This window comes from Epinephelus lanceolatus, chromosome 17 (genome assembly GCF_041903045.1).
Source record: "Epinephelus lanceolatus isolate andai-2023 chromosome 17, ASM4190304v1, whole genome shotgun sequence".
Lineage (NCBI taxonomy): Eukaryota > Metazoa > Chordata > Actinopteri > Perciformes > Serranidae > Epinephelus > Epinephelus lanceolatus.
Genome location: NC_135750.1, coordinates 21,159,947 through 21,187,201, shown reverse-complemented (window position 1 = coordinate 21,187,201; position 27,255 = coordinate 21,159,947). Strand labels below are relative to the sequence as shown.

Genomic DNA, 27,255 nt, shown 5'->3' with positions numbered 1-27,255 from the left:
TATGATATAACCTACTAAGAGAACACAATGAAGAAAACATATTGTTCAGTATCCTCAGTGACTGTTTATTACTACACAATAATTAACTTTTAAGTAATCTTAATATTATTACTGAACATTTCCTTTTATCGTTTATTTTTCTTATGTTATTCTCTTATAACCAATATTTATTTTCATTGTTTCACTGAGGAAATAAACCAAAGAAAGGTACATATCAGACATGCATAATCAAACCTCTGGTCAGGACTGTGTGCTGTCTACCACATGACGTCCTCATTTTCAAAACAAAGAAAATGGCGACGCACATGAGATGGGGTCTTCAGCGGTTGTTACGGGCAAGAAGTACTGCTCACTTTAGGTTTGAACCTCTCCTGCTGTGACATATCGCTCAGTTAACGTTTTGTGCTGCTGATATGATAAGCTGTGATGCTGCTGTAAAGCATGAAGTTGATTGTTTGACGCTAGCTAGCTATTTAGCTAGCTAATTAGCTAAGTAGCAAACTGCGATACTAGGTGACAGTTGGTCACTTAATGAATCCTATTCATCCAGAAAAAGGTGGAGGTATCGACACAGCTGGGTTATTTCACGCCAGCTATTCCCACTTCTTTATCGTCTTTGATTTCATATAACGTTACGTCCCTCCAGGTGCCAACTGTGTAACTTATCCGCTAACGCTAGTTAGCTCATGCTAATAACATTTATGTCAGTAAATGTTGCAGCCTCTGGGTAACGTTACCAGTTTGTAGGTTAGTATAACAAAACAAGGTGCTTTGCTAACAATGTGCTGACGTTGCTTTCATCCACCTAACTATTAAACCCTCCCACGAGAAGTGAATTAAAGTAAAGCTCATGTAGACTGACAGATATAAATCAAATACTGTGTGCTTTTCAAGGTTTCCAGTCAAAGCCAGAAGCTTGTACCACTCACACAGCTCTTCCCAGATCTTCCCAAAAGTTCAGCCCCGGCCCGGGACAGGAAACACACACCTCTCAAGTGAGATACTGGACACCTTGACTATTTCTATTGTTCTGTTTGTGCACTATATGTTTGTAGTTGTCTTGTATCTTGTTCTCTTCCTGTTTTTCTACTTTGTTGTTTGCACCTCGTGTTCATTCATTCATTCTTTTGTGTTACACTGAGAACCAGGGAAAGACAACTTCATTATTTTATGCCAGGGGTGTCCAAACTTTTTTTGAATGGGGGTCAGATTAGATGATGTGAAAATACCTGGGGGCCAGCTGCTTAAAAAAAAATCACATTCAAATTAGGGATGCACAATATTGGATTTTTTGACAATATCCGATAAGTCAATATATAACAACTCAGTTGGCCAATACCGATATATATCCACTTTTTTCCCCTGCTAATTTTAATGATCATCAAGTCTCTTCTAGAGATGCACCGATCCAGCTTTTTCAGTTTCAATACAGATCCCGATGCTGTGGCTTTGAGTATCAGCCGATACCCGATACCGATCCGATACCATGGTTGACCTAAAAAGAAAAGACTAGAGGCATCAGGCATTGATGACTACACAGTTCTTTCCTAAGATAAAATGAAACAAGATGAAACAGGTTAATGCAATGATGAACTATTTATTTTTAACAAAAATAAACAATTGAGCAACAGCAGTTGAAATAGTGTGAAATACAGTACAGGCCAAAAGTTTGGACACACCTTCTCATTCAATGCGTTTTCTGTATTTTCATGACTATTTACATTGTAGATTCTCACTGAAGGCATCAAAACTATGAATGAACACATGTGGAGTTATGTACTTAACAAAAAAAGGTGAAATAACTGAAAACATGTTTTATATTCTAGTTTCTTCAAAATAGCCACCCTTTGCTCTGATTACTGCTTTGCACACTCTTGGCATTCTCTCCATGAGCTTCAAGAGGTAGTCACCTGAAATGGTTTTCCAACAGTATTGAAGGAGTTCCCAGAGGTGTTTAGCACTTGTTGGCCCCTTTGCCTTCACTCTGCGGTCCAGCTCACCCCAAACCATCTCGATTGGGTTCAGGTCCGGTGACTGTGGAGGCCAGGTCATCTGCCGCAGTACTCCATCACTCTCCTTCTTGGTCAAATAGCCCTTACACAGCCTGGAGGTGTGTTTGGGGTCATTGTCCTGTTGAAAAATAAATGATCGTCCAACTAAACGCAAACCGGATGGGATGGCATGTCGCTGCAGGATGCTGTGGTAGCCATGCTGGTTCAGTGTGCCTTCAATTTTGAATAAATCCCCAACAGTGTCACCAGCAAAACACCCCCACACCATCACACCTCCTCCTCCATGCTTCACAGTGGGAACCAGGCATGTGGAATCCATCCGTTCACCTTTTCTGCGTCTCACAAAGACACGGCGGTTGGAACCAAAGATCTCAAATTTGGACTCATCAGACCAAAGCACAGATTTCCACTGGTCTAATGTCCATTCCTTGTGTTTCTTGGCCCAAACAAATCTCTTCTGCTTGTTGCCTCTCCTTAGCAGTGGTTTCCTAGCAGCTATTTGACCATGAAGGCCTGATTCGCGCAGTCTCCTCTTAACAGTTGTTCTAGAGATGGGTCTGCTGCTAGAACTCTGTGTGGCATTCATCTGGTCTCTGATCTGAGCTGCTGTTTACTTGCCATTTCTGAGGCTGGTGACTCGGATGAACTTATCCTCAGAAGCAGAGGTGACTCTTGGTCTTCCTTTCCTGGGTCGGTCCTCATGTGTGCCAGTTTCGTTGTAGCGCTTGATGGTTTTTGCGACTCCACTTAGGGACACATTTAAAGTTTTTGCAAATTTCCGGACTGACTGACCTTCATTTCTTAAAGTAATGATGGCCACTCGTTTTTCTTTAGTTAGCTGATTGGTTCTTGCCATAATATGAATTTTAACAGTTGTTCAATAGGGCTGTCGGCTGTGTATTAACCTGACTTCTGCACAACACAACTGATGGTCCCAACCCCATTGATAAAGCAAGAAATTCCACTAATTAACCCTGATAAGGCACACCTGTGAAGTGGAAACCATTTCAGGTGACTACCTCTTGAAGCTCATGGAGAGAATGCCAAGAGTGTGCAAAGCAGTAATCAGAGCAAAGGGTGGCTATTTTGAAGAAACTAGAATATAAAACATGTTTTCAGTTATTTCACCTTTTTTTGTTAAGTACATAACTCCACATGTGTTCATTCATAGTTTTGATGCCTTCAGTGAGAATTTACAATGTAAATAGTCATGAAAATAAAGAAAACGCATTGAATGAGAAGGTGTGTCCAAACTTTTGGCCTGTACTGTACCTCCACACAGCAGATTCTCTCCTTCGCTCCATGACGTATGAAGTAGCTCGCGTCGCAATAGATTTAAAGAGAAAGGTTTGATTATAGATGATATTTCCCTTTCTTTAATGCATCTTTGTTGTGGCCTTGTCAGATACCTGGCCGGAAATGTCTGCTATTACTCTGCTGGTCATTTGCTTCACTTTCTGTTCATAAAACACATTAGTGCATCTCTGAAAACTGTATGATAGACCTAATACCATGACTTAAACAAAAAAAAAGGCAAGGCAAGCTTGACTGATTTATCAACATAATGTGGTGGGCCACAACTAGTATAGTTTGAAACATTATTGCACTGTATATAAATGGATGACAATGAAGTATCTCTTATTTCTTATAACTTATCTTAATGCATCCACTCACTATCTGTCATCTTGTTTTTTACACATAGCTTAATGTCAACACCAAAAAATCATACATCTTCACTAAGAAATTGTTTTTGTTATAATATCTTTCAGTAAGACACCTGTCCATCCAGACTCAAGACACTCCAAACCCCAGTAGCTTGAAGTTTCTTCCTGGTAAACCTGTCTTAGGAAGTGGGACGCTTGACTTCCCTACTGCGAGCACCGCTGAATGCTCATCTTTAGCCAGGTAGTGTGCCAAGTTTACTGTTGTACTTTGTAATGTTGAGGTCGTACCTTTCCAGATTTTATAAAATATAATTTTTCAAAAGGCAGAAATCACAATTACAGCTTTATACTGTAGCAGTAGAACAGTGTCTGTGTGTGTTTGCACACTGATTGTGTTTGCCGTGTTTAAAATCATAGTGTAAAAACAAAGAAACTGAGGGGAAAGGTACACTTATTCTAGGAGATAACACAGGCAGAGATTTAAAAAAAGTTGCATGCTCACAACTCAGATTAATTTGTGTCTGCTTGTAAAGATTGTTTTGGCAAAGAAACTAAAATGTCAGTCTTTATAAGTTGAAAGAAATGCATCACTTGTGCCTTTCCCATCTTTTTTTTTTTTTTTTTTTTTTTAGAAATAATAGTTTGACAATAAATATCCTCTTCACTGAGCTACTCATGATTGTGTCTTCAGTGTCAGTGACTGGTGTTGCTTGGTAGAATTGTAAGTAGAGTAGATGTGATAAGTGTACCCTGTCCAAATGACACTCTGTGATACTCTGGGTTGTCTGTGTCTTCAAGAAACTGACTGCATGCATGCATTGTGTAGATATAATGTGTTGTTTGCTGATAAATCTTTTATCTTGTCTCATCAAAAACAACACTCGATAAAAGCCAGCACAAGTAGATGTTGCTATCACTAGATAAACTAACATGAGCAACTCTATGATGTCATTGGTATGTTTCTTGTTTCTCTTGAACAATAACATGATTCCATGTTTCTTTCAGGGACCTGTTTGAAATTGAAGGAGTGAAAAGTGTGTTCTTCGGCCCTGACTTTATCACAGTCACTAAAGTAAGTATGAAATGTACTCGCACAGCTCGTCTCTGTCATTCTATTCCTATGTTGTAGTGGGACAACCCATGAGATCTTTGTTATCTTATCAGACAGATGAGGATGTGGAATGGACAGACATTAAGCGTCATGCTGTGGAGGCCATTGCCAAGTTCTTTGAGAGTGGTGAGCCGATAACAACGGGGGCAGTGCATCATGAAAGCAGTGAGTATGCAGCTCTCAGTTATGCAGCTCTTTACTGTATATTATGTAAGTATCTTGTCACTATAAAATACATTTTGTCTATTGTTAGGTCACTCCGAAGATGATGATGATATTGTATCTATGATAAAGGAGCTTCTGGACACCAGAATCAGGTACGAAACCAGAACCTTAAGAGCAAGTGAGATAATACTATCTAGGCTGGGTTTTTCTTAAACTATGTCTTTTCTGATATTTCTTTACTCACAACAATGATGCTCACAGTGTAGTAAAAGACTGTCATGCTGAGATAGCAGTCTTAAACTGTCTTTCCTTTGTGCTGCTTTGTTCTGAACAAATTGATATGATCTCTGTCCCTCACAAGACCTACGGTGCAGGAAGATGGAGGCGATGTCATCTATAAAGGGTTTGATGCCGGCACAGTCAAGCTGAAGCTGGTTGGTTCCTGCACAGGGTGTCCCAGTTCTACAGTTACCCTGAAGAACGGCATTCAGAACATGCTGCAGTTTTATATCCCAGAAGTAGACAACGTGGAGCAGGTGATTATCAGGATCTTGTAGGATTTGGTTTTTTTTTTTTTTTTTTTTTTTAGAATAGAAGAGATTTGTATAGGATGTTATTTTAAGACCAAGCATTACTGATGTATCCATTACAGGACTGGTTTCAGAGGTTGCTGTATAGATATTTAAATCATCGAATGCTAGAAATTCAAGGTTATTTTACTGCCATTATCCAACATGGGGCTGCACAACAAAATGCAGTTCTAGTCCTTATAAAAGCAAAGCAAAAATTATGGTGGGGTATGGAGGATTAAAATTTTATTTTTTGGGCCCTTAAGGCTGAGCAATGAAAATGAACCCACAAGGTAAATTTTCAATCTCTGGGTGAAGCTGTGCTACTAACTGATTCACTTACTTGCTACTACACTGAATTAAGTTTATGCCACATTTAACATTTTGTTATTTCTCTTATTTGCCCAGGTGGAAGATGAAGTTGATGAAATCAATGCAAAGGTTTTCTCAGAGCTGGAACGCAAATTACAAGACTGAAAACATCCTTGACCAACAAACTCACGGATTTTGTTGGAAGACAAATATATTCCACTGTGTAAAAACACAGCCATGCATAATTTCCACTAATTATCATTCTACATTAATAAGAATGAAAAGAGAAAAGTATTACCTGCTATTTTGTGTGCATCCTGTATGGAATACAGGCATAGACCTGTACCCAGAAAATACTGTTGTTCTTCTAGCCAGTCTAAATGTTCTGCTGTGAAGGCTATAAATGTTGTTATGTATTTATTTCTTATAAATATTTTATATTTTGAAAGAATATTTTCATAGGTTGGAGATACTGTGTGAGTTTTTGACAATGGTTATGGTCATGCAGAATGAAGATGTGATGAGTTGTTTCCACCACATATGTTTTTTTTGCTTGTTAATGCATCATTCATAAATAAAACACAATATTTAGGCTATAATTTTTCATCAAATGGAAGTAGGTTTGCTGTGTAACCACCTTTAAGCTCTGTATGCTATGTATGTGCTGCATTCTTCAGATTCGCTGTATCACTATCAAAGTTCACAGTTTGAAGCAAATCTTTGTTGTTGATTCCTTTTTTTATTAGTATTACTGTTATTTTCTTGCAGTAATAACTGCTATTTTACTCATGGTCTGAAAGGACAGGGACAGCAATAATTTATTCAACAAATAACAACGTTGTATCTATCTGCGCTGCAGAGAGCATGAGTTGGACGGTCTAACCCGCGCATGCGCATTTTATGTCTACATCGGCCGGCGCAAGGGACATCGGTGAGCATTGTTGACAATATTTTAATCAAAACCTATACGTTTCTTATGTGCAACATTAAATGTGCAAATATGAAATGCATGCAAGAGAGCTGCTGCTACTAGAACATATGCTTTTCTGATTTTAAAACATCGGCCATCCAGTGCCAACTGTAGAGCCAGCGAAAGGTAAATTCAGGCCTCGTTTTCGATAACAAATCCAGCACGAGGCTAATCTGGCAACAAAGCTAACAACGTCCAAATGCTAAGTGTTAGCTAGCCATGCACAGCTGCTAGGGTAAATCTGCCTTACAAAACAATTTACGTTTCAGTAATGTTGACTGAGCCTTAATAACGTATTCGAAAAAGCTTTGTCAGCTGCTGTTAACCACAGCAATAGCAGCACTAGCATGTTAGATAGTCGTAAAATGTTAGCTAGCCAGGTAGTCGCCTGCTCTAACCTTCTGTCAGTGGCTAACGTTAGCCAGACAGCCGTTGAGCTGTGTCAGCAGTTACATATCTCCGGAGCACTGCAGAAAACAAGGGTAACATAACGTTATGTTTTAATATTTCGTGCTTTCGTTTGAGTAATTTGTCCTCCAGAAGTAGCTCATACGTCATCAGTTTAAATGGTTTATTTTAGTTCTCTGTGTTAACGTTAGTCGAGTGACGGTTTGATATTGTACGCTAACCGTTGGGACCAGCTGAAGTTAAAGGTAGTGGCTTGTCCAGTGTTAACAACATGCTAGCCTTGTTAAGGCGCCTTAAGTATCCTTATATTTATATTCAAGGAAATACGTTATGTCATTGTCCCCTTAACATTGCCTCTGAACCAGTTTTGATGCTACATTGGACGTTGTTTTACACCTAGTTATTGCTTTACTGGCTGTAACAGCACACACGTCTCTCAGTGTAACCTACTGCATTGCAAAGTCGAAGGTGACAGGGTATATGCAGTCCAAATTAGCTGCTTGTGATTCATATAGTTATAATTTTGGACTGAGGTATGTGGACACGGTTCAAGTTAGTACAACATGGAGTTGTGTTATCTTTGATACCTGGTGCCTCAGATATTTCACTGTTTGTGTGAGGTTGATTTGGGTGCACAAATGATGACAAAATTCTCTTTTCATCCGTTTTGTTTTTAGTGACAAGCATCGGCCTGGTGAACAGAGACTGCCCTTAACCTGAGTGAGTCATGGCCCAATTCGGGGGACAGAAGAATCCGCCGTGGGCGACTCAATTTGCTGCCACGGCGGTGTCTCAGCCAGGCCACTCGGGACAGTCTCTTGACCTCAATAGCTTGCACTGTGAGTATGGCAGTTCTGAGCAGTTTCATTTCCTCTCTTACTGGGTGCATGGTTACACAAATATTTAATGTTGTGCTCTTTTGGTTATATTGACTTTTTGATTATGACTTAATTGTGTCATCACACCATATTCCCCATCCTGTTCTACACTAAGTTCAGTGTGTTTTATTTGTGTGCCTTTTTTCCGTCTTTTTAGCTCTTGGTGTGCAGCAGCCATCCCTTCTGGGAGCATCCCCCTCTGTTTACTCTCAGCAGTCAGCCTTGGCTGCAGCCTCTCTCAGCAACCAGTCTGCTGCAAACTATCAGCTGTCTCAGCAAACTGCTGCCTTGCAGCAGCAAGCTGCAGCAGCTGCCGCAGCAGCACTACAGCAGGTCAGTCACAGTGACAAGAGTCCTAAGCACACTCAACAATCTATGCCTATTGCTTTAGTCACATGTAACACTGTTCCTCACTGTGATTCACCACTATCCCTCCCATGTTCTCTGTTATATATATAGTCTCAGCTCAATACAGCCCTCCAGCAGTATCAGCAACAGCAGCAGCAACAACAGCAGCAGCAGCAACAACAGCAACAGCAGCAACAGCAACAGCAGCAACCCCCTCAGCAGCAGCTGTACAATGTACCTCATCAGGTGACTCATTTGCTCATTTTGCTTTGTGTCACACTTAATTTTGCTCAAACTAACCCTAGAAATATATTGGTTGGTTTAGTCTAGACAAAATAAATGACATGGGCATTGATCTTTGTAATAGTTTATATTTCTTCCATTGCTTCATATTGATAGTGATGTATTAGCGAGGTAGTAAGTAGTAAATTAGTAGTAATAGTAAGTAGTAAATTTAAAATGCCCCAAGTTTCGATTTGTCTTCGGATAATATCAGTTTTCACGCTTTTAAATTGAGATTAAATTGATTCCTGGAATTTTTCTTCTCCATTTTCTCAAGCTTTAGTGCTCCATAGGTCTTAACAGCATAGCAACTTTCTCTTGAGTGAGATAATGTGACTGTGCTGGGTAATTTGATAGGACTACTCGAGTGTGTGCAGTGTGTATACATAGTGCTAAATAGATCTTGTTTCCATTAGCAGAATTCCTTAGTTAACACACAGTGTAGCATTGGAGTGTGGGCAAATCTATAATATCAGTCAATAAAATGTTCACCCTTGGTATTTTCTTTTTTTCACAGCTTCCGCAGCCTCAGCAGGCACTGATTTCTCAGGTAATGTGTAAAAACACATACATTTGCCATATATATATTTTTGTCATCTCAGAAATGCTAGTCAAGGCTTGCTATTGGGATTGAATTACTAATTTTGGCACAGATCTCATCTCATATCATATTGTATATCCATTTATACTTGCATATTATGTTCAGGGTCACATGGGGTAGAGCGAGAGGGAGGGTGTAGAAGGAAAAAAACTCCCAAGACGTTCATGCCTAGATCACTCCTATCTGTTTACATCTTAGCATTTGAAACTGAAACCCAGGCCAAACGTTTCCGTAGCTGACAAGATCAAAGTATTTTTCCTGGTTCATTCCCTGATGGTAATGTTCCAGTTTTCTTCATGGCTTTGGGTTTAGTTTATTTATATGAGAAAAAGCCAACTTTTGATTTGCTTTTTTCTTTGCATTCTTGCAGACTCTGAGTGTCCGTGATGTTTACTGATGACATGGAATCAAACTTAATTCATAATCGCAGTTTTTTGGATCCGTCTTTCTTTTTCCAACCTTCAGCCCCCCGTCGCCTTGCCCACCAGCCTAAGCTTGTCCAACCCCCAGCAGACAGCCCAGATTACTGTGTCCTACCCAACACCACGTTCAAGCCATCAACAGCAGACGCAGCCACAGAAGCAGCGTGTCTTTACTGGTGTCGTCAACAAGCTACACGACACATTTGGCTTTGTAGATGAAGATGTCTTCTTTCAGCTAAGGTGATAGAGAGTATCTCTCAATGTATTTCCTGTGCAAATGAGTGTGGAATGATGAGTTAAAAGCCCATCAGCTATAGTTTCTTTGTTGTATGCATTACATTGACACTGCCTTATTCTATTGCCAGTCTTACCCCACCCTTGTCATTTCCCATTTTTTGGCACTCATATCCGACAGTTCCAAGGATACATGCACCTTTTTCAATTCGAAACTGATGCGACTGAATGCTTTTTTGAATCTTTTCAGTGCTGTGAAGGGGAAGACTCCTCAGGTGGGTGACAGGGTCCTAGTGGAAGCTGTGTACAACCCGAACATGCCCTTCAAGTGGAACGCCCAGCGCATCCAGACCTTACCTCAGCTAGCAAACCAGTCGGTGAGAAAATTCAAGAGGTGGCACTTAGTCGCTCGGGAAGGAGAGGATAACATTGTTGGGCACATTAATACGCACTGAGGGTTTCTGCTTGAATTATTTTTCACATTTAGATCTTTGGTATCATCGATCAGCGCAATATCTGTGTTTTCACATGTAAAGACTTTGTTTAAGTTTCCCCAGTCAAGTCCTCTAAAGATGGGAAACATTTTTCTTAACTGGTGTGGTTCCTCTGTCCTTTGTTTTATGTGTTTGCTTCAGAAAGTTTCAGCCTTTGGCCTTATTGATCTGACTAAACATTGGAACACCTACCTCTGTGACAGAATATGATGAAAGTAGCATGTCTCTGAATTATATTGAAAAGTGAGATCCACAGGTTCATTTTAAATCCTGGATAATTCACCTGGCTTAGTCAAGGGAGAGTCTTAATATAAAGTATTTTTTTTGTTGCCTGTTTTTTTTTCCAGATTTGATATTGTCCCTGTGCCTCTCTGTTTTTTTATTGACTGTTGTGTTCTCAATCCCTCCTTAGCATCAGCAGCAGCCTCAGCCTTTACCTCAAGCTTCCCCACAGCTCGGCAGCCTTTACAATGAGCCAGGGATGCAGCTGCGCTACTCAGACATGCACTCCACTTTGGACAACAGACAAAATGTAACCCCCTAGCCCTGAATCACACACTTTGTTGGTCCTTCTCTCTACTCAGTTTCTTTCTTTGACTTTTTGTCTTTGTTTCCTGGCTTTCTTGCTTAACCTATTCATGTTGGAACTAGGGCTGCACAATATTGGAAAAAACTGACATATATGAAAACATTTTCACCAGATGACTTGAATCACTCTATTTGAAAATAACTAATCAGTCTAGAATTATTGGTGTGATTTCGTAGGGTGTGCTTTGGTCGTTTAATCAGACAGACTTCTCTTGTAAATTAATGTTAATGATAACATTACATTTCCAGGCTTGTAGCTGGTAGCTAGCTTTTTTTTGGCAACTCTGTAGTGAAGAATGGTTGGGAGATGCTTTAATAACATTGCATTGAAGAGATGCTTTATTTTTTTGTACTGGAAACACAAAACACAGACCTTTTTACAGTCATTATACAGGAGCCTCAGCTTATTGGAACGCTTTCTGCTGACCGCCATAGCTTAAGAAAAGCATGTTCTTTACTGTGTAGGTGGCACTTACCAACTTTGTTAGTCATTTTACACACACACACACACAGCAGTCTTGCTTCCCAAAACATAACGCCACCAGACTACATCAGAATTACAAGTAAAACTTTCTTAAAGGCAAGGGCTTTGCCGGTGGAAATGAGAACTGAGCAAGTTTTCCTTTCGTATCAAGCAGCAAAAAAAGTTGTAGCATTACGTGTTTGAGTCAGTTTGCCTTCCTTGAAATTGCGCATCCTGTGATGCTTGCAGTGTCAATTCTGAAAATAATATATCGTGCAGCCCTAGTTGGAACTGTAACCATAGTTACATCTATATTTAACTGCAGTTTTTGCTTGTTCTTTTAGTTTGCTGTCATTGCCAGATGGATAGAACCACATGTTTTAGTGGTTTAACAATACATGTCTTTATTTTAAGGAACATTAATTCTTCTTAAGGAAAGAATTTTTTATACTACTGCTTCATTATGCATTTTTAAATGTGCTTTTTGTGATAGACTACAGCCTTTTTACCCAGGAAGTATAATGTTTTTGTTTGGAAACAAGCAAAAAATGAACTAATGTTGCTTGAGCTGTTACTTTTGTTTCAGAAGTGTTCTCACACATGGAGCTCCTTAATATTTAAATCAGTAAATCTCTTTACAGCGGACATTGCAGATGACAGGGAAAATACGTTGTTTAAGAGGTCGTGTTGGATTACAGTAATCTTTGATATTAAGATTTAATTTGACACACCACTCAAATCAGTACCTCACCAACTGAATCAGTGCCTTACCAAGCAGTGAGAATTATATATTTGTTTAGTTAATATTTCTGAATGTGGTGGCAGTGTGGCCTTTTGGTTCAAGTGACTCCACTTCAGCCAGAGTTCCAGATTTGATCTCAGCACCATCTTTTCCTTTGAAAGTGCCGAGCAAGATGTTGAACTCATCTGCTCACTACGTGCATGAAATGTCCTCAGAATATTCTGTGATGAGGCCAGCCTATCAGGACAGCTCTAACAAATTAATGAGATTTCTACAATTCTTTCAGTCAAGCAGACGCTCAGACCTTTTCCGAGCTTCTTTCTTTCAAGCAGCCACTGATCAAGATTTTGCACAGTGCTTATTTTTTGAGCAGACATTGCCTTTTTAACTGAATATTATTTCAGGTCTACTTTTTGATGTGCTCATCTCTCCTTTTGTCTTTTTCCCCCCTTTTCTAGAGCCAGCCTCAACCTCCTAACATGATGAAGGCCGCCCCCACCATGCTGCAGTCACTACCTCCCCCAACCACATTCAGTGTTCCAACCCAGGCTCCCCCTCCTTCCCTTCTGCAAGCCCAGCTGTCTGCTGCCTCTCTGGCCCCCCTCCTCCAAAACCCTCCTCAGCCTCTGCTGCCACAGCCTCCACCCAAAGGTTAGATACTTGTTAGTGGGATTGCATTTGTCTCATGTTGGATATAAAGCAGTCAGACAAGTGGCGATGATCACTGCTGTTTGCAGCTGTTCAAGCACTTCATTGACAACAAAATCAAAGCTGTCTTCGTAGCATGTTAAGTGATTAAACAAGCATTATTTTCCTTGTCTCTAGATGTATTTCCAGGGGGTCTGCTTCAGCCCCCAGTGAGAATGATGCCACAGCCACAGCCTGTCCGACGAATTGAGCCTCCACCCCGCTTCCCCAGTCGCAATGATCGAGGCCCTGAGCTCATTCTCAGGACTAAAGAGGAACGCATGTAAGATGCCGATAGATATCACCAGAGATAATATGATGTTTGTGACTGAAATATGCATTAGGCATAAATTACTCATGGTAGTGTTTTTACTCAATGCTGTAGTCGAGACAGAGAACGTGAGCGCAGACGGTCAAGAGAACGCTCACCCACACGCAAACGCTCCAGAGACCGCTCTCCCAGACGGGACCGCTCACCCCGAAGGCCTCGCAGGGTGGTTCCTCGCTACACGGTCCAGTTTTCCAAGTTCAGCCTAGATGGGTAAGAACAATCTTTTCAGTATTTCCTGCTGTTATTGTTTTTTTTGGAAACAATTCACTGACAGTATGTTTGTGTTATGGAGGTACTAACTGTCCTCTGTGGGTTCTCCAGCTCCAGCTGTGACATGATGGAGCTACGAAGGCGCTATCAGAGCCTCTACATTCCCAGCGACTTCTTTAATGCTGTCTTCACCTGGGTGGATGCCTTCCCTCTGACGAGACCCTTCCAATTTAGCAATGCCTGCAACTTCCACATCTTGCACAAAGAAGTGGATCCTCTAGTCAAGAATACAGCCGTGCTGGACCCTCCTGATGCCAACCACACCTACAGTGCTAAGGTATGACTGCCAAGTAAAGATTATATTGCAGCAGTGTGGTTTTTGCATTCAGTTGGATGCAGTGGACAGAAAAGTCAGCCCATGTTCTTATTCCCCCTAGTTAAAGTTGTTAAGTTGTAAGATCCTTTATCAAACTACAACTACTACAGGTGTTGTTCTAAGAACGGGACCAAACCAACCAATATTGTCATCAATACCACAAAAAAAAGTGCACTGTCTGTAGATTTGGTTTAAAGATGGTTTGATGGGAAGATGGACAGAGTGATAAGGTAGCATATTAAATATAATGCATAGGATTAAAGATTGGCACAACAAAAAGGTTTTCTTAAGGGACACATGTTGGGACTTCCTGTAGCTATGGTTACCAAAGACACTTCTCTTCATCACTACACAAAGATGCACTTGGAAAGGATGTTAAAGTCTTGAGTTTAAGTTGTAGTCCCAAAGATTTCAGTCCTAGTTGATTTGGTTATTCCTGTAGTTATCATGGTAACAGCAGTGCGGTTTAAAACTACAGGAAGTACTCGTCTATTAGCTACTGTGTCAAACGTACAACTTGGGAGCAACTGATGTTTCTGTTAACCCTGCAGCCAAACAAACTCAAGTTGTTTCAATGATTTTAAAATATTAAATGCAACCGCAATCAGATTTCAAACTGCACCTGTTGCAATGGCACAACAAAGTCGGTTACTTTGAGGAGGAGGTTGACTCTTCAGCAGTTCCTTGTGGCTGCTGCTCCTTGTTGCAGTGCTCTCTTGGAAAAATTAAAAATGATCCACTGGTGAAAATTTGCTAAAGAAGATCATTGTGTAGTGTCGTGAACACATATTTTTATGAACCATTGCATATTTTACCAGTTTATCACTTTGAATGTGAGGCAGCAGCTGTGTGAAATGCATGGTTTGCATTACCAGTGTCTCTATACAGCTCTGGTACCATGTTGGCTGTAACAAACACTGAATGGCTATTGTAAAAAAAAAAAAAAAAAAAAAGCAGACCATAAATGGTGTCAAAATCGATTGTAATTTCAGAAATATTTTAAGGATTATAACTATAATGTGTCTCTTTATGGTGCAGGTGATGCTCCTGGCTAACCCCAGTATAGAGGAGCTCTATCACAAGTCCTGTGCTCTGGCAGAGGACTCTCAGGAGGTCAAAGACTCCTTCCAACATCCTGCTAGGCTCATTAAGGTACAGCACACACTCTCCATCCTTGTGCCATGCACATGAGCTGACAGTGATGTATAATTCCTATTCCATTGCTGAGTACTCACAATGTGGATAATGCCAAACTGATGTGGGCTCCACTGTGTGCTTTTATTTCTTTTGGTTGTGGATCCTCAAAAGGTATGAATGTTTGGACCTGCTGCTGACCGTTTTGTCCTTCTCTCTGTCTATCCTCCTTTTTTTGCTCTCTCCACCCTCTACGCCCCTTATCCATATTATCATTCCCCATTTCCATCTAACCTTTTCTACTCTGTGGCTCTCTTTTGTACCCGTCTGTCTTTCTCTTTTAGTTTTTGGTGGGAATGAGAGGTAAAGATGAGGCCATGGCCATTGGTGGTCACTGGTCTCCCTCTCTGGATGGAGCTGACCCAGAGAAGGATCCCTCAGTCCTTATAAAGACAGCCATACGCTGTTGCAAGGCACTCACAGGCATAGATCTTAGTCTGTGCACTCAGTGGTAAGAGCTGTTATTCTCATTGATACTTATTTTTCTAATTGATTGTGTTTCTGTTCAAACCTAATAACTCTGCTGGTACTAAAATCCCAAATTAAGTAACTACTATGATATTGCTGCATAATTTTACTACTGCTATAAAAAAAATCTCATCCTGGACACGTCGGGTGATTTTATTTGTTTTGTTTTTCCTTTTTTATATTAATGATAACTGTATTGTTAATTTGCTTCCTATTATTTATCATTTTTATTTATTGTGCTGTGCAATGTTCCTTTTTGGCCTTTCGTGTGTTGTCGTCTTGGCTCTCTCTTTCTGTCACACTCTCTATACATATATATGCATATTACATTGTGATGAAAAACCAAACGCATGGACTGTGGCTGGAAGCAGTAGCCTGGACCAGAAGACACTGCATTACATTTTTTTTTATTTATTTTTCTTTTCTCCCTGTTAAATATCTTATATATTTAACTGGCTTTCACTGTCCTGTTGATTCTGTCCTTCCTCGCACAACCCTAATGTAGTGCATTAAGTGTATCCAAGGTTAAATGCAGAACCCTCATCCATAATTGGCTGAAGCTATAATGGGGATGAATTTGGGGATGTGACTTATTTTATGTGATTGTCTGTCAACTTTCTCAAAATGGCTGCCGTAACCTGTGACAACAGTTGGAGAGCTGCAGACTGGGTCCATTTGTCTATGCTGTGTGTTGTGTGGGAGAAGGGTCACTGTAATGATATGTACAATCATTCAGTGATCTCATGGGAGGGAGTAGTTGTAGAAGGCTCGCCTTAGCAAGGCTTGCCTTTTATACTGTGCCCTGACCAGAATGTTTCTTTCCAATGCACCCTCTTCCTTTGCGACAGGTATCGTTTTGCAGAGATTCGCTATCATCGGCCGGAGGAGACACACAAGGGGCGGACAGTCCCTGCTCATGTGGAGACAGTGGTTTTGTTTCTTCCGGATGTTTGGCATTGTCTTCCTACCCGCTCAGAGTGGGAGGTGCTGTCACGGCGACTCCGGGAGCAGCTGGCTGAGAAGCTGTCGGCCGAGCGAAAGGAGGCGGATGGAGAACAGGCACTGAACCGCTAATCCCTCTCTTCTCATTTCCGCTTCTCACAGGAAGGCACAGGAATTACAAAAAACAAACCCCAGATACACAGACACAAAGCACACCTCACCACTCACGCAGACAGACACGAACACAGACAGATTATTGTTCCACCAAACCTCACCTAGGCGTCTTCTGTTTACTCCTCCACCTGTCCCTTCTCCTCTGTTCCAACTCCTCCATTCCTCCATCAGCACATCCACCTTCCCTCACATCCAGCAGACACATACAGTGGAAGCAGTGAGACTAGGTTGTGTTGTGTAGGCCCTGATCGCAACTGACAAAACAGCTTCCAGCCCCTCAAACACCTCATAATTGGGCGCTTATCTGGGTATAATCATTAATACTAATCCTGTCATTTTGCTGTGCTTTATATTAAACAATACCTGCTTTGAATGTGGGTGCTTGCAAATGGTTTAGCTATGGTCTCAAATAGCTTCTCAAATTTGAGCCAGTGGTGATTCTCTAACGCTGGAATCTGAAATGTTTCTTTATGCTGGAATCTGTGGAGTCAGTTGCGTGTAAATAATGTGTGTGTTATAGCGATGTGTATTTTTTATGATTTTCCACATCAATTTGATATCTCTGACTTTGAAAAGAGAACCTCCCCAAAGTCCTGTTTCTTGTCTGTTCTTGTTGTTGGATTCTACATTCTCATTTGGACTATATGTAGAATTTGGTTTGGTTTTTCCAGGGCAGTTGGTTGGACAGATGGCTCCTATCTGACGTAGGTGTATAAAACCCAGAAATGGCAATACCCAATACCCCAGTCATAGACCATGGTAGGGCCACCCTATCCTCACTCCGTTTGGAGACCAGCTTCAGTTCACCTGATGTACCTACACACCTTTTGGACACACCTCTCATTGATTTTTACCTTTTTTTGTGTTCCACAGATTGATTGATTGGCAGCTGGGGGGCTTTTCTGTTGGTTTTTATAAGAGCTAGAGAGCTTCCCTGTGTACGCTTCAGTAGCAGTGGACTTAAACACAGCTGAGAGCTCACTAGGACGAGACAATGAGAGACAGATGTGACGTTGCTTCTTGCACGGATCAACTTTAAAGTTCACTGAGGCCACGAGCGGTGTACTGACTGTTTGCTATCCCGCCTCTTTCTTTCTCTCTGCTTGTCTCTATCTTAATGATTTCCTGTCAAGGAGGAAGAGGAGAAGGATGACGACGAATCGAAGGACGTTAGTACTCCCACTCACTGGGCAAAACTTGACCCGAAATCAATGAAGGTGAGATTCAAGGAAAAGCCTCAGCATTGATCTAGAAGAACAAACAAGAAATGAGCTTATATGCATCATCTTCAGATCATATTCGTTCATAATGTGCATAGAGAAATGTTCAGATTAATTCTCTTCACAATATTAAATGTGCATTTCCCACATCCCTGTTTTCTCCCCTTGTAGGTGAATGACCTGCGCAAAGAGCTTGATTGTCGCTCTCTAAGCTCTAAGGGGTTAAAGTCGCAGCTGATCGCACGCCTTACCAAGCAGCTGAAGGTGGAGGAGCAGGTGGAGGAATCGAAGGAGCCGGAGAAACCAGAGTGCAAAGCTGCTGAGGAAGAAGAGCCATCTCGCACAGAGGAGGACAGAGAGGTACAGAGAACTGTGTTATATGGATAAGATTTATGAAAGAATTCAAAAGAAGCTGTGACATTTCTGTAATTGTGGCAACACTTAAATGCCGATGTCTCCTAAAATAGCTTCATTGCCATCTTCCTATGTTTGTAACATTATTTTTTAAACAGAAAACAAATTTTATACTGTGATATTTACTGGAAATTACATGCAGTATAGCCAATAGTTAATAGACTAGTTTGTTATCAGAGATGGTCATTTAGCTTACCAGAAACTGTCAGCTCTTTGATGAACTCCCTCCAATCAGCCTCTGCCTTTTTAGGTTTTTGTAGTGAAATATGAAGGTATCGTGTAGATAAGACTCTCAACTCAACTTCACAAGTCAGTCATTCCTCGTCCATTGCAAGCGTCAGGAATAAATTAAAACACAATGTCTGAGGAAAGTTGTCGCCGACGCCGACCTGCGCTTGGCAGTAAATTGCACTCAGTCTGCGAGATACTTGTAGCTCTGTAAGTCTGTTTATAAAAATAATATTATATTAGGCACATTGTCATATTGCCTATTACTAATGCGATTTAAGTTGGATTTAGCGTTATGATGTCGTCAGCACAAGTTGCTGCTGTAGGCAACATTTGACTTTGCCAGAACGTATCATCATGGTAAATGCTGGTTTAGCTGATTTGCATACAGTCAAACCTGATCTCTTTATGTTGTACATGATGCCAAAATGGGTATGATTTTAATTATATTACACTTCATATACTTTCCCTGGAGATGATGTCATAGTTTTGTGAGCTGCAGGCTACACTCTGTGTCAGTAGTCCATCTGGACAATGATCTGGCTCAATTTGAGCTTTGCTATAAAGAAGCCCAGTCTCACTTCATTCAGCATTTGTCCTTCTGTGATTTCTGTTGAAACGTGGACTGGCACATCACGAACAATGGCCACATACAAAAATTCAAATAGCAAAAAGGTTGCGCACAGGCGCACACTACCTTTTTTTTTTAAGGATAGAATTAATAGACTGCACTTATTTCATCATCACAACACATGCAGGAATTAACACAATTTATGTAAATTAGTTTTAAATTTCATCTTAAGTGTTCTTCTAACTCACGTGTTCTTCTCTGGCAGGAGGAGGAAAGGAAGAGGCAGGAGGAGCTTGAGCGTCAGCGGAGAGAAAGACGCTACATCCTCCCTGATGAGCCCACCATCATCGTACACCCCAACTGGGCAGCCAAGAATGGCAAATTTGATTGCAGTGTCATGTCCCTAAGCGTGCTGCTTGACTACAGACTAGAAGACAACAAGGAGCACTCGTTTGAGGTGAGAATGAATGGCCACAGTTACAAAGAAGATAGAGAGAAGATGAAAAAAGTTAACAGTACACATGTACTATAGTGATAGTTTTGTCTGTATAGATTGATCATACACTGTGATCTTGTTCTGTCCAGGTTTCCCTGTTTGCTGAGCTGTTTAACGAGATGCTACAGAGAGACTTCGGCTACCGCATATATAAAGCCCTCGCTGCTTTTCCAACCAAAGATGAAAAGAAGGAAAAGGAGAAGAAAGCCAAAAAGGAGGCGGAAAAGAAGGAGGCTGACAAGCGGGACATAAAGAAGGAAAAAGAAGAGGAGAATGAAGAACCAGTTGTGAAGAAGATCAAAGAGGATGAGGAGGAGAAGAGGAAGGCAAGCCTCTCAAACCAACTGGTCTTTTCAGTCTGCTATTTGCTCCATGTATTTTCTGTGTTTCATTCAGTTGTGTGACTTGTGTTTTTAGTGCGATGACAAGGCTATTAAGAAGGAGCTGTCTCGTGATGAAGAGGAGAACGAAGATGATGGCAGCACGGCCAACGCTGAAGAATATGACCCCATGGAGGCTGAAGATGCGGAAGATGATGACGATGATGGTACTGCACTCTTTCTTTAAATACAACCCAATCAATTATGTTTGAGTTTCCCACAATTTGATTTGGTCGATGATGAGAAATCATGCACCACGCTGAACCTGTGATGGAAAACACTTCCACAGTTTCTGAGGCCTCAACTTGGGAAAACATTGCTTTGTTTGATATTTAAATATTTCCGATATTCACATTGATGAAACGCACAATGTAAGAATTACATTTAAAGATGTATTGTCACTTGTTCAAACTTATTCCACTTCACAACTTGACATTTCTGTTCATATTTCTTAGACAAGGATGATGAAGACTCCAATGATCGAGACAGGAAAGATCGTAAGGATGACCGCAAGTCGTCAAAAGAGAGGTCCTCTAAAGACAAGGTTGGTTAATGTTTGTCATTAAAGTTTTATTCATTGTAACATGTTAACTTAATACAAAAATATGGATGATGCAGATGTGATGTAAGAGCTTTTACACTCAATTAAGAAAATGACAGGAAACAAAACCATTTTAGAGCGTCGCAGGGAAAAGTTGCATCAGTATGAACTGGCTGGTCTCAGTGCGACTCAAGCCAACTCATGGTGTCACCTGCAAATCAGCTTGTCAAGTTGCCATTGGCTGGTTTTAGAACATAAGACACGACACCTGTTTTAACAGCGAATCGGCTTGTAGCGACGTCCAATGGCCAAGTCAGTAACGAACTGTAATCAAATGGCATATTCACTTACTGTGGCAATCTCTGACAACAACCCCTCGTCCCTGAGCCTAATTCCATTTTATCTTTAATCCCACAGTTGCTGACACATACATAAGTCTCCGTTCTCACAATGTAACAGTGTTGGACGGTGGGTCAGTGCTGTTGCTCCCTGTATGTGTGCATGTCACACACACTCACATATTCAATGACAAGTTAGTCTGTGCTTTAATTTGTACCGTATTCATTATGAAGACATGCTGTCTGAAGCTCAAGTCGTTTGCCATTTCATCACTTCCAGAAATGCAGCGAGCATCTCACTAGCACTATCCTCATTCATATTTTAAAAAGCTACAGACTATATTCAGCAACAGAATAATCCTGAAAAGCTTGAACTGGAACACAAGTACAGAGTAGTTGCAAGTTTGAGCTCGTCTCGTCGAGATCTTTGGTCTGAGCTGGGCTTAAGACACTGATGTAGCATAAACATGATTATTTGGTATAAATATGGTTGTTGTTGTTGTTGTTGTTACACAAGGAGAAGAAGCAGATGGTCACACACAACAAAGAGCTGCTGATGGCGTTCGTCTACTTTGACCAGAGCCACTGTGGCTATCTGCTGGAGAGAGACCTGGAGGAGATCTTGTACACACTGGGACTGCACCTTTCTCGTGCTCAGGTGAACACACACACACACACACTAACCTAATTATCACTATGGTTTGTCTCTGGGTCTGTGCACCCCTGATTGTTAATGTGTCTTGTTCACTCACTGCCTGCCTGTCGTGTCTATTTCCAGATAAAGAAGCTGTTGAATAAGCCGGTGGTCAGAGAGTCATGTTACTACCGTAAACTGACAGACAGGGGGAAGGATGAACCCATTCCTTCCTTTAATGAAGCCCAGATAGAAAACCTCATAGGTGAGCTAATATGGGCTTTAATGATTGAATGTGTTTCTGCCACTATGAATTTTTAAATCTGCAATGACTTAGGAAGTGTCATCAAATAAGCTACAGCTATCATATGCTCAAGGGCTGCTGTCATTTATGAAATTCTTCTTCTTTCTGTCAGGTAACCGAGGACTACTTCCTGCTCCAAAAGCTAGAGCGCAGTCTGAGGCCAGTGAGTCCGGTAATCTGATCGTGTATAACGGAGCCATGGTCGATATTGGCAGCATGATGCAGAAACTGGAGAAGAGTGAGAAAGCAAGAGAGGAGATAGAACAGAAGCTCATGATTCAGGATGCCAAAATGGGTATGATTTTAATTATATTACACTTCATATGCTTTCCCTGGAGATGATGTCATAGTTTAGTGAGCTGCAGGCTACACTCTGTGTCAGTAGTCCATCTGGACAATGATCTGGCTCAATTTGAGCTTTGCTATAAAGAAGCCCAGTCTCACTTCATTCAGCATTTGTCCTTCTGTGATTTCTGTTGAAACGTGGACTGGCACATCACGAACAATGGCCACATACAAAAATTGAAATAGCAAAAAGGTTGTGCACAGACACACAGTACCCTTTTTTTTAAGGATAGAATTAATAGACTGCACTTATTTCATCATCACAACAACACGTGCAGGAGTTAACACAAGTTATATAATTAAAATATCCCAGCATGGGAGTGTTTCAGGGCTGTTAATTAAATTAACTGTGCTTGAATCAAATGATCCCCTTATATTGTTTACAGGAGGTGTTTGAAAGGGTTGTCCAGAAGGCCTCATATCAACTTGAGAATAAAGAGGATCTTAAGTGTTGTTTATTATAGACAGTGCTTTCCTGTGCACAGCAGTGTTTCACAGCCATCTTTGTTGACAGGCCACAGTTTTCCCACTCAGCTTGTTTGCAGTAGTCAGGTTACAAGGCTTGGGCAATATGTATTTTTTCATACCATCTTGATATTTCACAGTAGTGTCCGGTATATGACGTTATTTGTGTGCGGTGATTCCTAACGGTCTTTCTCTGCCATTGCTAGCCGGTTATTTACACTTCTGTAACCTCATCTACACTACTGGCAATAGCCATGTCTGTGAGCTCAGCTGCCTGTTCTATGTGGAGAAACTGACCTCTTGTGGCGCGTGATATGCAGTACATGTAATCCATCCTCAATACAACACCTCCATATGATTTTAACAGACAGATATGTGTTTTTTTGATGGTATTGGAAAACATTGGGATTTCTGAATACCCTGGTATACGGTTATACCGCCCAAGACTACCATACCAGGTTATGATATCAACACAAGGATGCGTTGTGTTGGGTTTACATAAACTTTTCCAGGACATTCTGACTTGAGTATAAACCCTTTGGTTTCTTAACAAGAAATCCTCTCTGAAATTAGCTGACCTAGCTGAAATCATGTTTGAATAGTTTGAACCTGTTATGTTTGAAAATGTCAGGCAAGTGGGGCAAGAAAAATAATTTATTGTGGGTCCTTGAAAAGTTGTGGAAAAGATTTGAAATGTTGTCTGTACAAATGTGTGGGAACCCTGGCTTATTAACATGTAAATGTCGGCTGTAATAATGGCCAAAACAGTAACCTTTTGGTTTTCCAGCATTATGCAGCTTGAAATGTTTCTTTAGATGTAGAATAGTTTTCCAATCTGAACAGATGAGTTTCAGGTTAAAAAAAAAAAAAAAAAAAAAAAAAAACTCCTTATAAAACACCAAATGATTTGCAAACCATTGTTTTCTCAAGTGCTTCTTAATAGTTTGTCTCTTAGGAAAGTGTAATTTGACTGAAGCTATGTTTTATGCTTCATTGACCTGTCTTTATTCTAATCCTCCATCTAACTCTGTGTTGTGCCTCTTTGCAGAGGAAGATGCAAAGGTTAAAGCGCAGGTGGAGCAAGCTAACAAAGCCTTGTTGCGGGAGCTGGAGGAGTTGAAAAGCACACTGAGCCAAACGGAGCAGACTTTGAAGGCTGCGGAGGAACAGAAGAACACCTACCACGACCAGATAAGCAAAACGTCCAACACCTTGATGTCCAGCGTCAAAGAGCTGATGGCAGTGCTGAAAAAGGTGCAACATTTTTAAAAAGCACCACACTGCTGTTTATCTATTTCAGAGATGGAATATGTAACATCACTGGTTTCATCTGTCTCTGAGTGATGGCATTTCATCATTCAGACATACTGTTGGTGACGTAGTTCAGGGCAGCTTTATTTAGACATGACTGCACATTTACAGACAGAGCTGTGTGCATGTGTGATATTTAGCACCCGGTGTGCGAGAGAACAGCTGTGAGTTATAATGTTGTGATTGCAAGAAAGAGGAGTGATTTCTGTTTTGTCTCAGGCTGCATCACTGATGGATTTTAAGCACTCATTTTGCCTTTAAAACCTGAATGACCATCATGAGCACGGAAAACAATTGATCTCCTCAGCACCTTGAAATTGGCTCTTCCAGTCTTTCCCTAGTTTATCAAAGTGACTTTGTGCATAAGAGAGAGACGGTGATTTAGATAATAAATATATTACAGCCATCTTGGAAGGTGGTACAAGACATTTAAACTCTCTCTCTGCATGTTTCAGCTTGTGCTGCTGCAGTCTTTACGTTAATCTGACTTGTGTCGCAGCAACAGTGTTACAGAAATGTTACTTGGTCCCACTATTGTAGTTGAATACATGTAATCAAAAGTAGTTTAACTACATTCATTTTTGCATGTTGATTTTAAATAGTCAAAAACCTTTTTGTCATTTGTTAGTGTAGTTTACTACTGACTCTACAAACTGTTTTGTAGGAATATCGAAGGTTTCCTTTTGTAAGATGTTGCAAAGCTCTTGCTGACATTCCTTGCACTTTCCCATGAATAGTGGGATATTTAAATTTTTTGGTTTATGTAATCTGGATCTCTCCCTACGATAGCTTTGCTATAATTTCTTCTTGTATAAAGTAATTAGCTTGCAAAGCTGTGCTTATAAAGAAGCTTCCCCAACACTGCCAGGTCTGACCTGGTACATTTTTAGACTTTTCCATAAGGTCCAGTTCAGACCAAAGATTCACGACAAGATGAGTTGAAACAGGCAGCTACTTGCAATGTGGCTTTCTGCAACGTTCTAAAAACCTGCCTGTTCACACCAATGCAACTAGATCAGACGGTGTATCATCTCTATGCAACAACTGTCTGTACTTCTGTTCTGATTTCCAGCTTTACAGGTTTATTTTGTGGCTGAATATAATTTGTAGTGTCTTCAAATATTAGTGAGAATAGTGATAGTGAGATACTGGCTATAGTTGCATTTGTAGTACAGTGAGGACAGAATCACAGGGATTGGTAAGGACAGAGCACCTGTCGCAGTAAGCAAACACGCCGTCTGCAGTCATTTTGACCTGACCAGCGGACTTTACTACAAGCTGATTGGCTGTTGAAACAGGTGAAGGGCCTTACCCTCTAAAACCAGGCTTGAGTCAAGCTCACACCCATCAGTTCACACGGCTGCAACTTTTCTCTGCAATGTTCTGAAACGGTTTCTTCTTCGTTGCAAATCTTTGGTCTGAACTGGGCTTAAAAGTGACTCAGGTTGTTATTCAGACATTAGTAGCGACACTGCCATCAGATTAATGTGAACCAAGTACACGTTTGAAAGGGCTGTATTCATTGATTATTTTTGGTCTCTCTCAGGAACAAGAAGTCGACGAGTCTGGCGATGAAGCTGCTGGCGATCACATTCGGACGTCTCAAACAAATGGTGCTGATGAATGAGTGACACGTTTAAAATAAATGAAGCTAATCTGTAACACTGATTATCTTAAATTGTAAATATTCACTAAAAATGCATAATTTGGCGGTGTTTTATTTGGACCTATTGTCTCCTAAGTACATGTATGAATTCATTATTGAATTAGTTCCCTTTGTGTTAATTTGACCTCAGCGTCTGTGTGCAATAGATCCCTGAGGAGTTTCTTTTCTTACTTAGAGTAATTTGAATCATGACAAAGCTTGGAAATGCTTATTTTCATAGTTTTGAGTAAGTAAAGCTTGGTTGCTAGCATTTCATTTTGCCATTGCTTTAGCTTTGTTATGGCCAATTAAATACCATGTTGTAGATTTAAATGCCAGTTTGTGAGTTGTACTTTTCAGAGAGTTTTGTTTTTCTAATGAGCAATAATGATGCTATTTATGTGCGAGAGAATTCATTAAAAATAACTATATTTAAAATAAACTAATTTTGGATGGAAAAGGGTGGGATGGGGTTTCACATGGTTCAGACAGAATTTCTTTGTAAATTGCCCCCATTCGCTGTTTCACCACAGCTGTGTTCAATAATCATGTTCAGTTTGTAGTTCTTCTATTTTGCTGGTTTACCTGGGTTCAGACACATGGCTATGCATGGTTCCTGCTTCTCTTGGACCTTTTTGCTGTCAGCACCTCCTGACTGCATCCACAGACTGCTGCACTGTTTCATGTTTTACTGTGACGAGCATCGGTCTTGGTTTCTGACAAAGGAAACAACACATGAACCAAAAGATAAGCTCAATGAATGTGTGTGTTCTGCTGAAGGAGTATTTGCTGCAAAGACATGAACATTTTGAAATCCATCTCTGAACTTGGTGTGCGTTGGTTTGGGTTGTTCTGGACAAGAGGCACAATTACATTCAAATGTGCTCCAAAGCAAGCAGTTTTATTTTTCTATTGAAAATGTACTCTATGGATGTCTTGTGAAAGAGTAAAGTGGTCCATTTTAACACTACAATGTGTCTGCATTTTTCACACCTGCAATGTTAAAATGTCTACTGTGAACAAGGTGTATTAATGAACATCTGAATCTTCTTTGTCTTTGTAGCCACCTCCAAAAGACACAGGATTCATGTCCTTTGGAGAGTTTACGTTTTTCAATTTAAAACCTAACTTTAATAGTTCCCGGGCTGATCCCAGCATTGTTTAGTATTCTGCCACCAGCAGTAGGTTTCAGTTGAGTGTTCTGTTGCCATAACAACAAGTTACTGGCCCACTTCCTTAGCAGACTGGTGTTGTTATGGCAACCATAGTGTCAGATCTGTGTACTAAAAAATATTGACAGACATTTTTTTATAGAGTCCCTAAATGCTATTTTTGTAACATTTACTGTGAGTGCTCATTTTGTTACAACTGGTTTGTGATTTAGTAAAATGTAGTTTTCCTAAGCTAAGCTAGCTGTCTGCAGCTAATGCTAATGTGGCATTCTTAGAAATGTTGAATTAATGTTAGGATGACGTGTATTTTACTCTGTGTACTATTTTTTTATTATTTGCTTTTTCTTAAAGGGACAATCAACCCCAAAATAAAATAAAAAAAAACATAATGTCCAAATACCGGTAGTGCTATTTAGGGACTGTTCTTTTTTATACCCTCCCTGAAACTCCAAATATTTTTCTTTGAGCCTCCCTGATCATATTGGGGAAATACATGACCCTCCTCCCAGCCCTGGATTAGTTGTAAGATTTTACAAACGTACCCTT

General features: G+C 40.5%; 2 protein-coding genes across 3 annotated transcripts; both read left to right on the top strand.

The window, feature by feature from the left end:
* Positions 1 to 233: 233 nt before the first annotated feature.
* Positions 234 to 6,550, top strand: LOC117248042 (NFU1 iron-sulfur cluster scaffold homolog, mitochondrial). Its single transcript, XM_033612763.2, has 8 exons — positions 234 to 358; positions 895 to 995; positions 3,782 to 3,917; positions 4,682 to 4,748; positions 4,841 to 4,952; positions 5,041 to 5,104; positions 5,314 to 5,488; positions 5,930 to 6,550. Exons 1-8 carry the CDS (start codon positions 294 to 296, stop codon positions 5,996 to 5,998), a joined length of 789 nt encoding a protein of 262 aa, XP_033468654.1. The 5' UTR covers positions 234 to 293; the 3' UTR covers positions 5,999 to 6,550.
* A 151-nt stretch (positions 6,551 to 6,701) lies between these two features.
* Positions 6,702 to 26,510, top strand: ccar1 (cell division cycle and apoptosis regulator 1). 2 transcript variants are annotated; one of them, XM_033613065.2, is made up of 26 exons: positions 6,702 to 6,764; positions 7,889 to 8,050; positions 8,247 to 8,422; positions 8,549 to 8,683; positions 9,237 to 9,269; positions 9,786 to 9,982; positions 10,227 to 10,353; positions 10,883 to 11,002; positions 12,722 to 12,914; positions 13,089 to 13,233; positions 13,336 to 13,491; positions 13,603 to 13,828; positions 14,906 to 15,019; positions 15,346 to 15,512; positions 16,378 to 16,588; positions 17,779 to 17,862; positions 18,037 to 18,225; positions 19,344 to 19,535; positions 19,664 to 19,900; positions 19,992 to 20,121; positions 20,410 to 20,498; positions 21,351 to 21,491; positions 21,612 to 21,732; positions 21,884 to 22,066; positions 23,630 to 23,835; positions 25,439 to 26,510. In XM_033613065.2, the coding sequence occupies exons 2-26, from the start codon at positions 7,939 to 7,941 to the stop codon at positions 25,517 to 25,519; spliced, it is 3,765 nt and encodes a 1,254-aa protein (XP_033468956.1). In that variant the 5' UTR covers positions 6,702 to 6,764; positions 7,889 to 7,938; the 3' UTR covers positions 25,520 to 26,510. The 2 variants fall into 2 exon arrangements, with proteins under 2 accessions (XP_033468956.1, XP_033468958.1); XM_033613067.2 differs by lacking the exon at positions 10,883 to 11,002 and having other exon boundaries at positions 6,705 to 6,764.
* The last annotated feature ends 745 nt before the right edge of the window (positions 26,511 to 27,255 follow it).

Excerpts from the sequence above, each read along its gene's own strand:
- LOC117248042 (XM_033612763.2), top strand. The coding sequence starts at position 294 with ATGGCGACGCACATGAGATGGGGTCTTCAGCGGTTGTTACGGGCAAGA. Across the intron at positions 4,953-5,040 it reads GGCAGTGCATCATGAAAGCA|GTCACTCCGAAGATGATGAT; the intron begins GTGAGTATGCAG and ends GTCTATTGTTAG. Across the intron at positions 5,105-5,313 it reads CTTCTGGACACCAGAATCAG|ACCTACGGTGCAGGAAGATG; the intron begins GTACGAAACCAG and ends GTCCCTCACAAG.
- ccar1 (XM_033613065.2), top strand. The coding sequence starts at position 7,939 with ATGGCCCAATTCGGGGGACAGAAGAATCCGCCGTGGGCGACTCAATTT. Across the intron at positions 20,499-21,350 it reads AGAGGTCCTCTAAAGACAAG|GAGAAGAAGCAGATGGTCAC; the intron begins GTTGGTTAATGT and ends TTGTTACACAAG. Across the intron at positions 21,733-21,883 it reads CCAGATAGAAAACCTCATAG|GTAACCGAGGACTACTTCCT; the intron begins GTGAGCTAATAT and ends TCTTTCTGTCAG.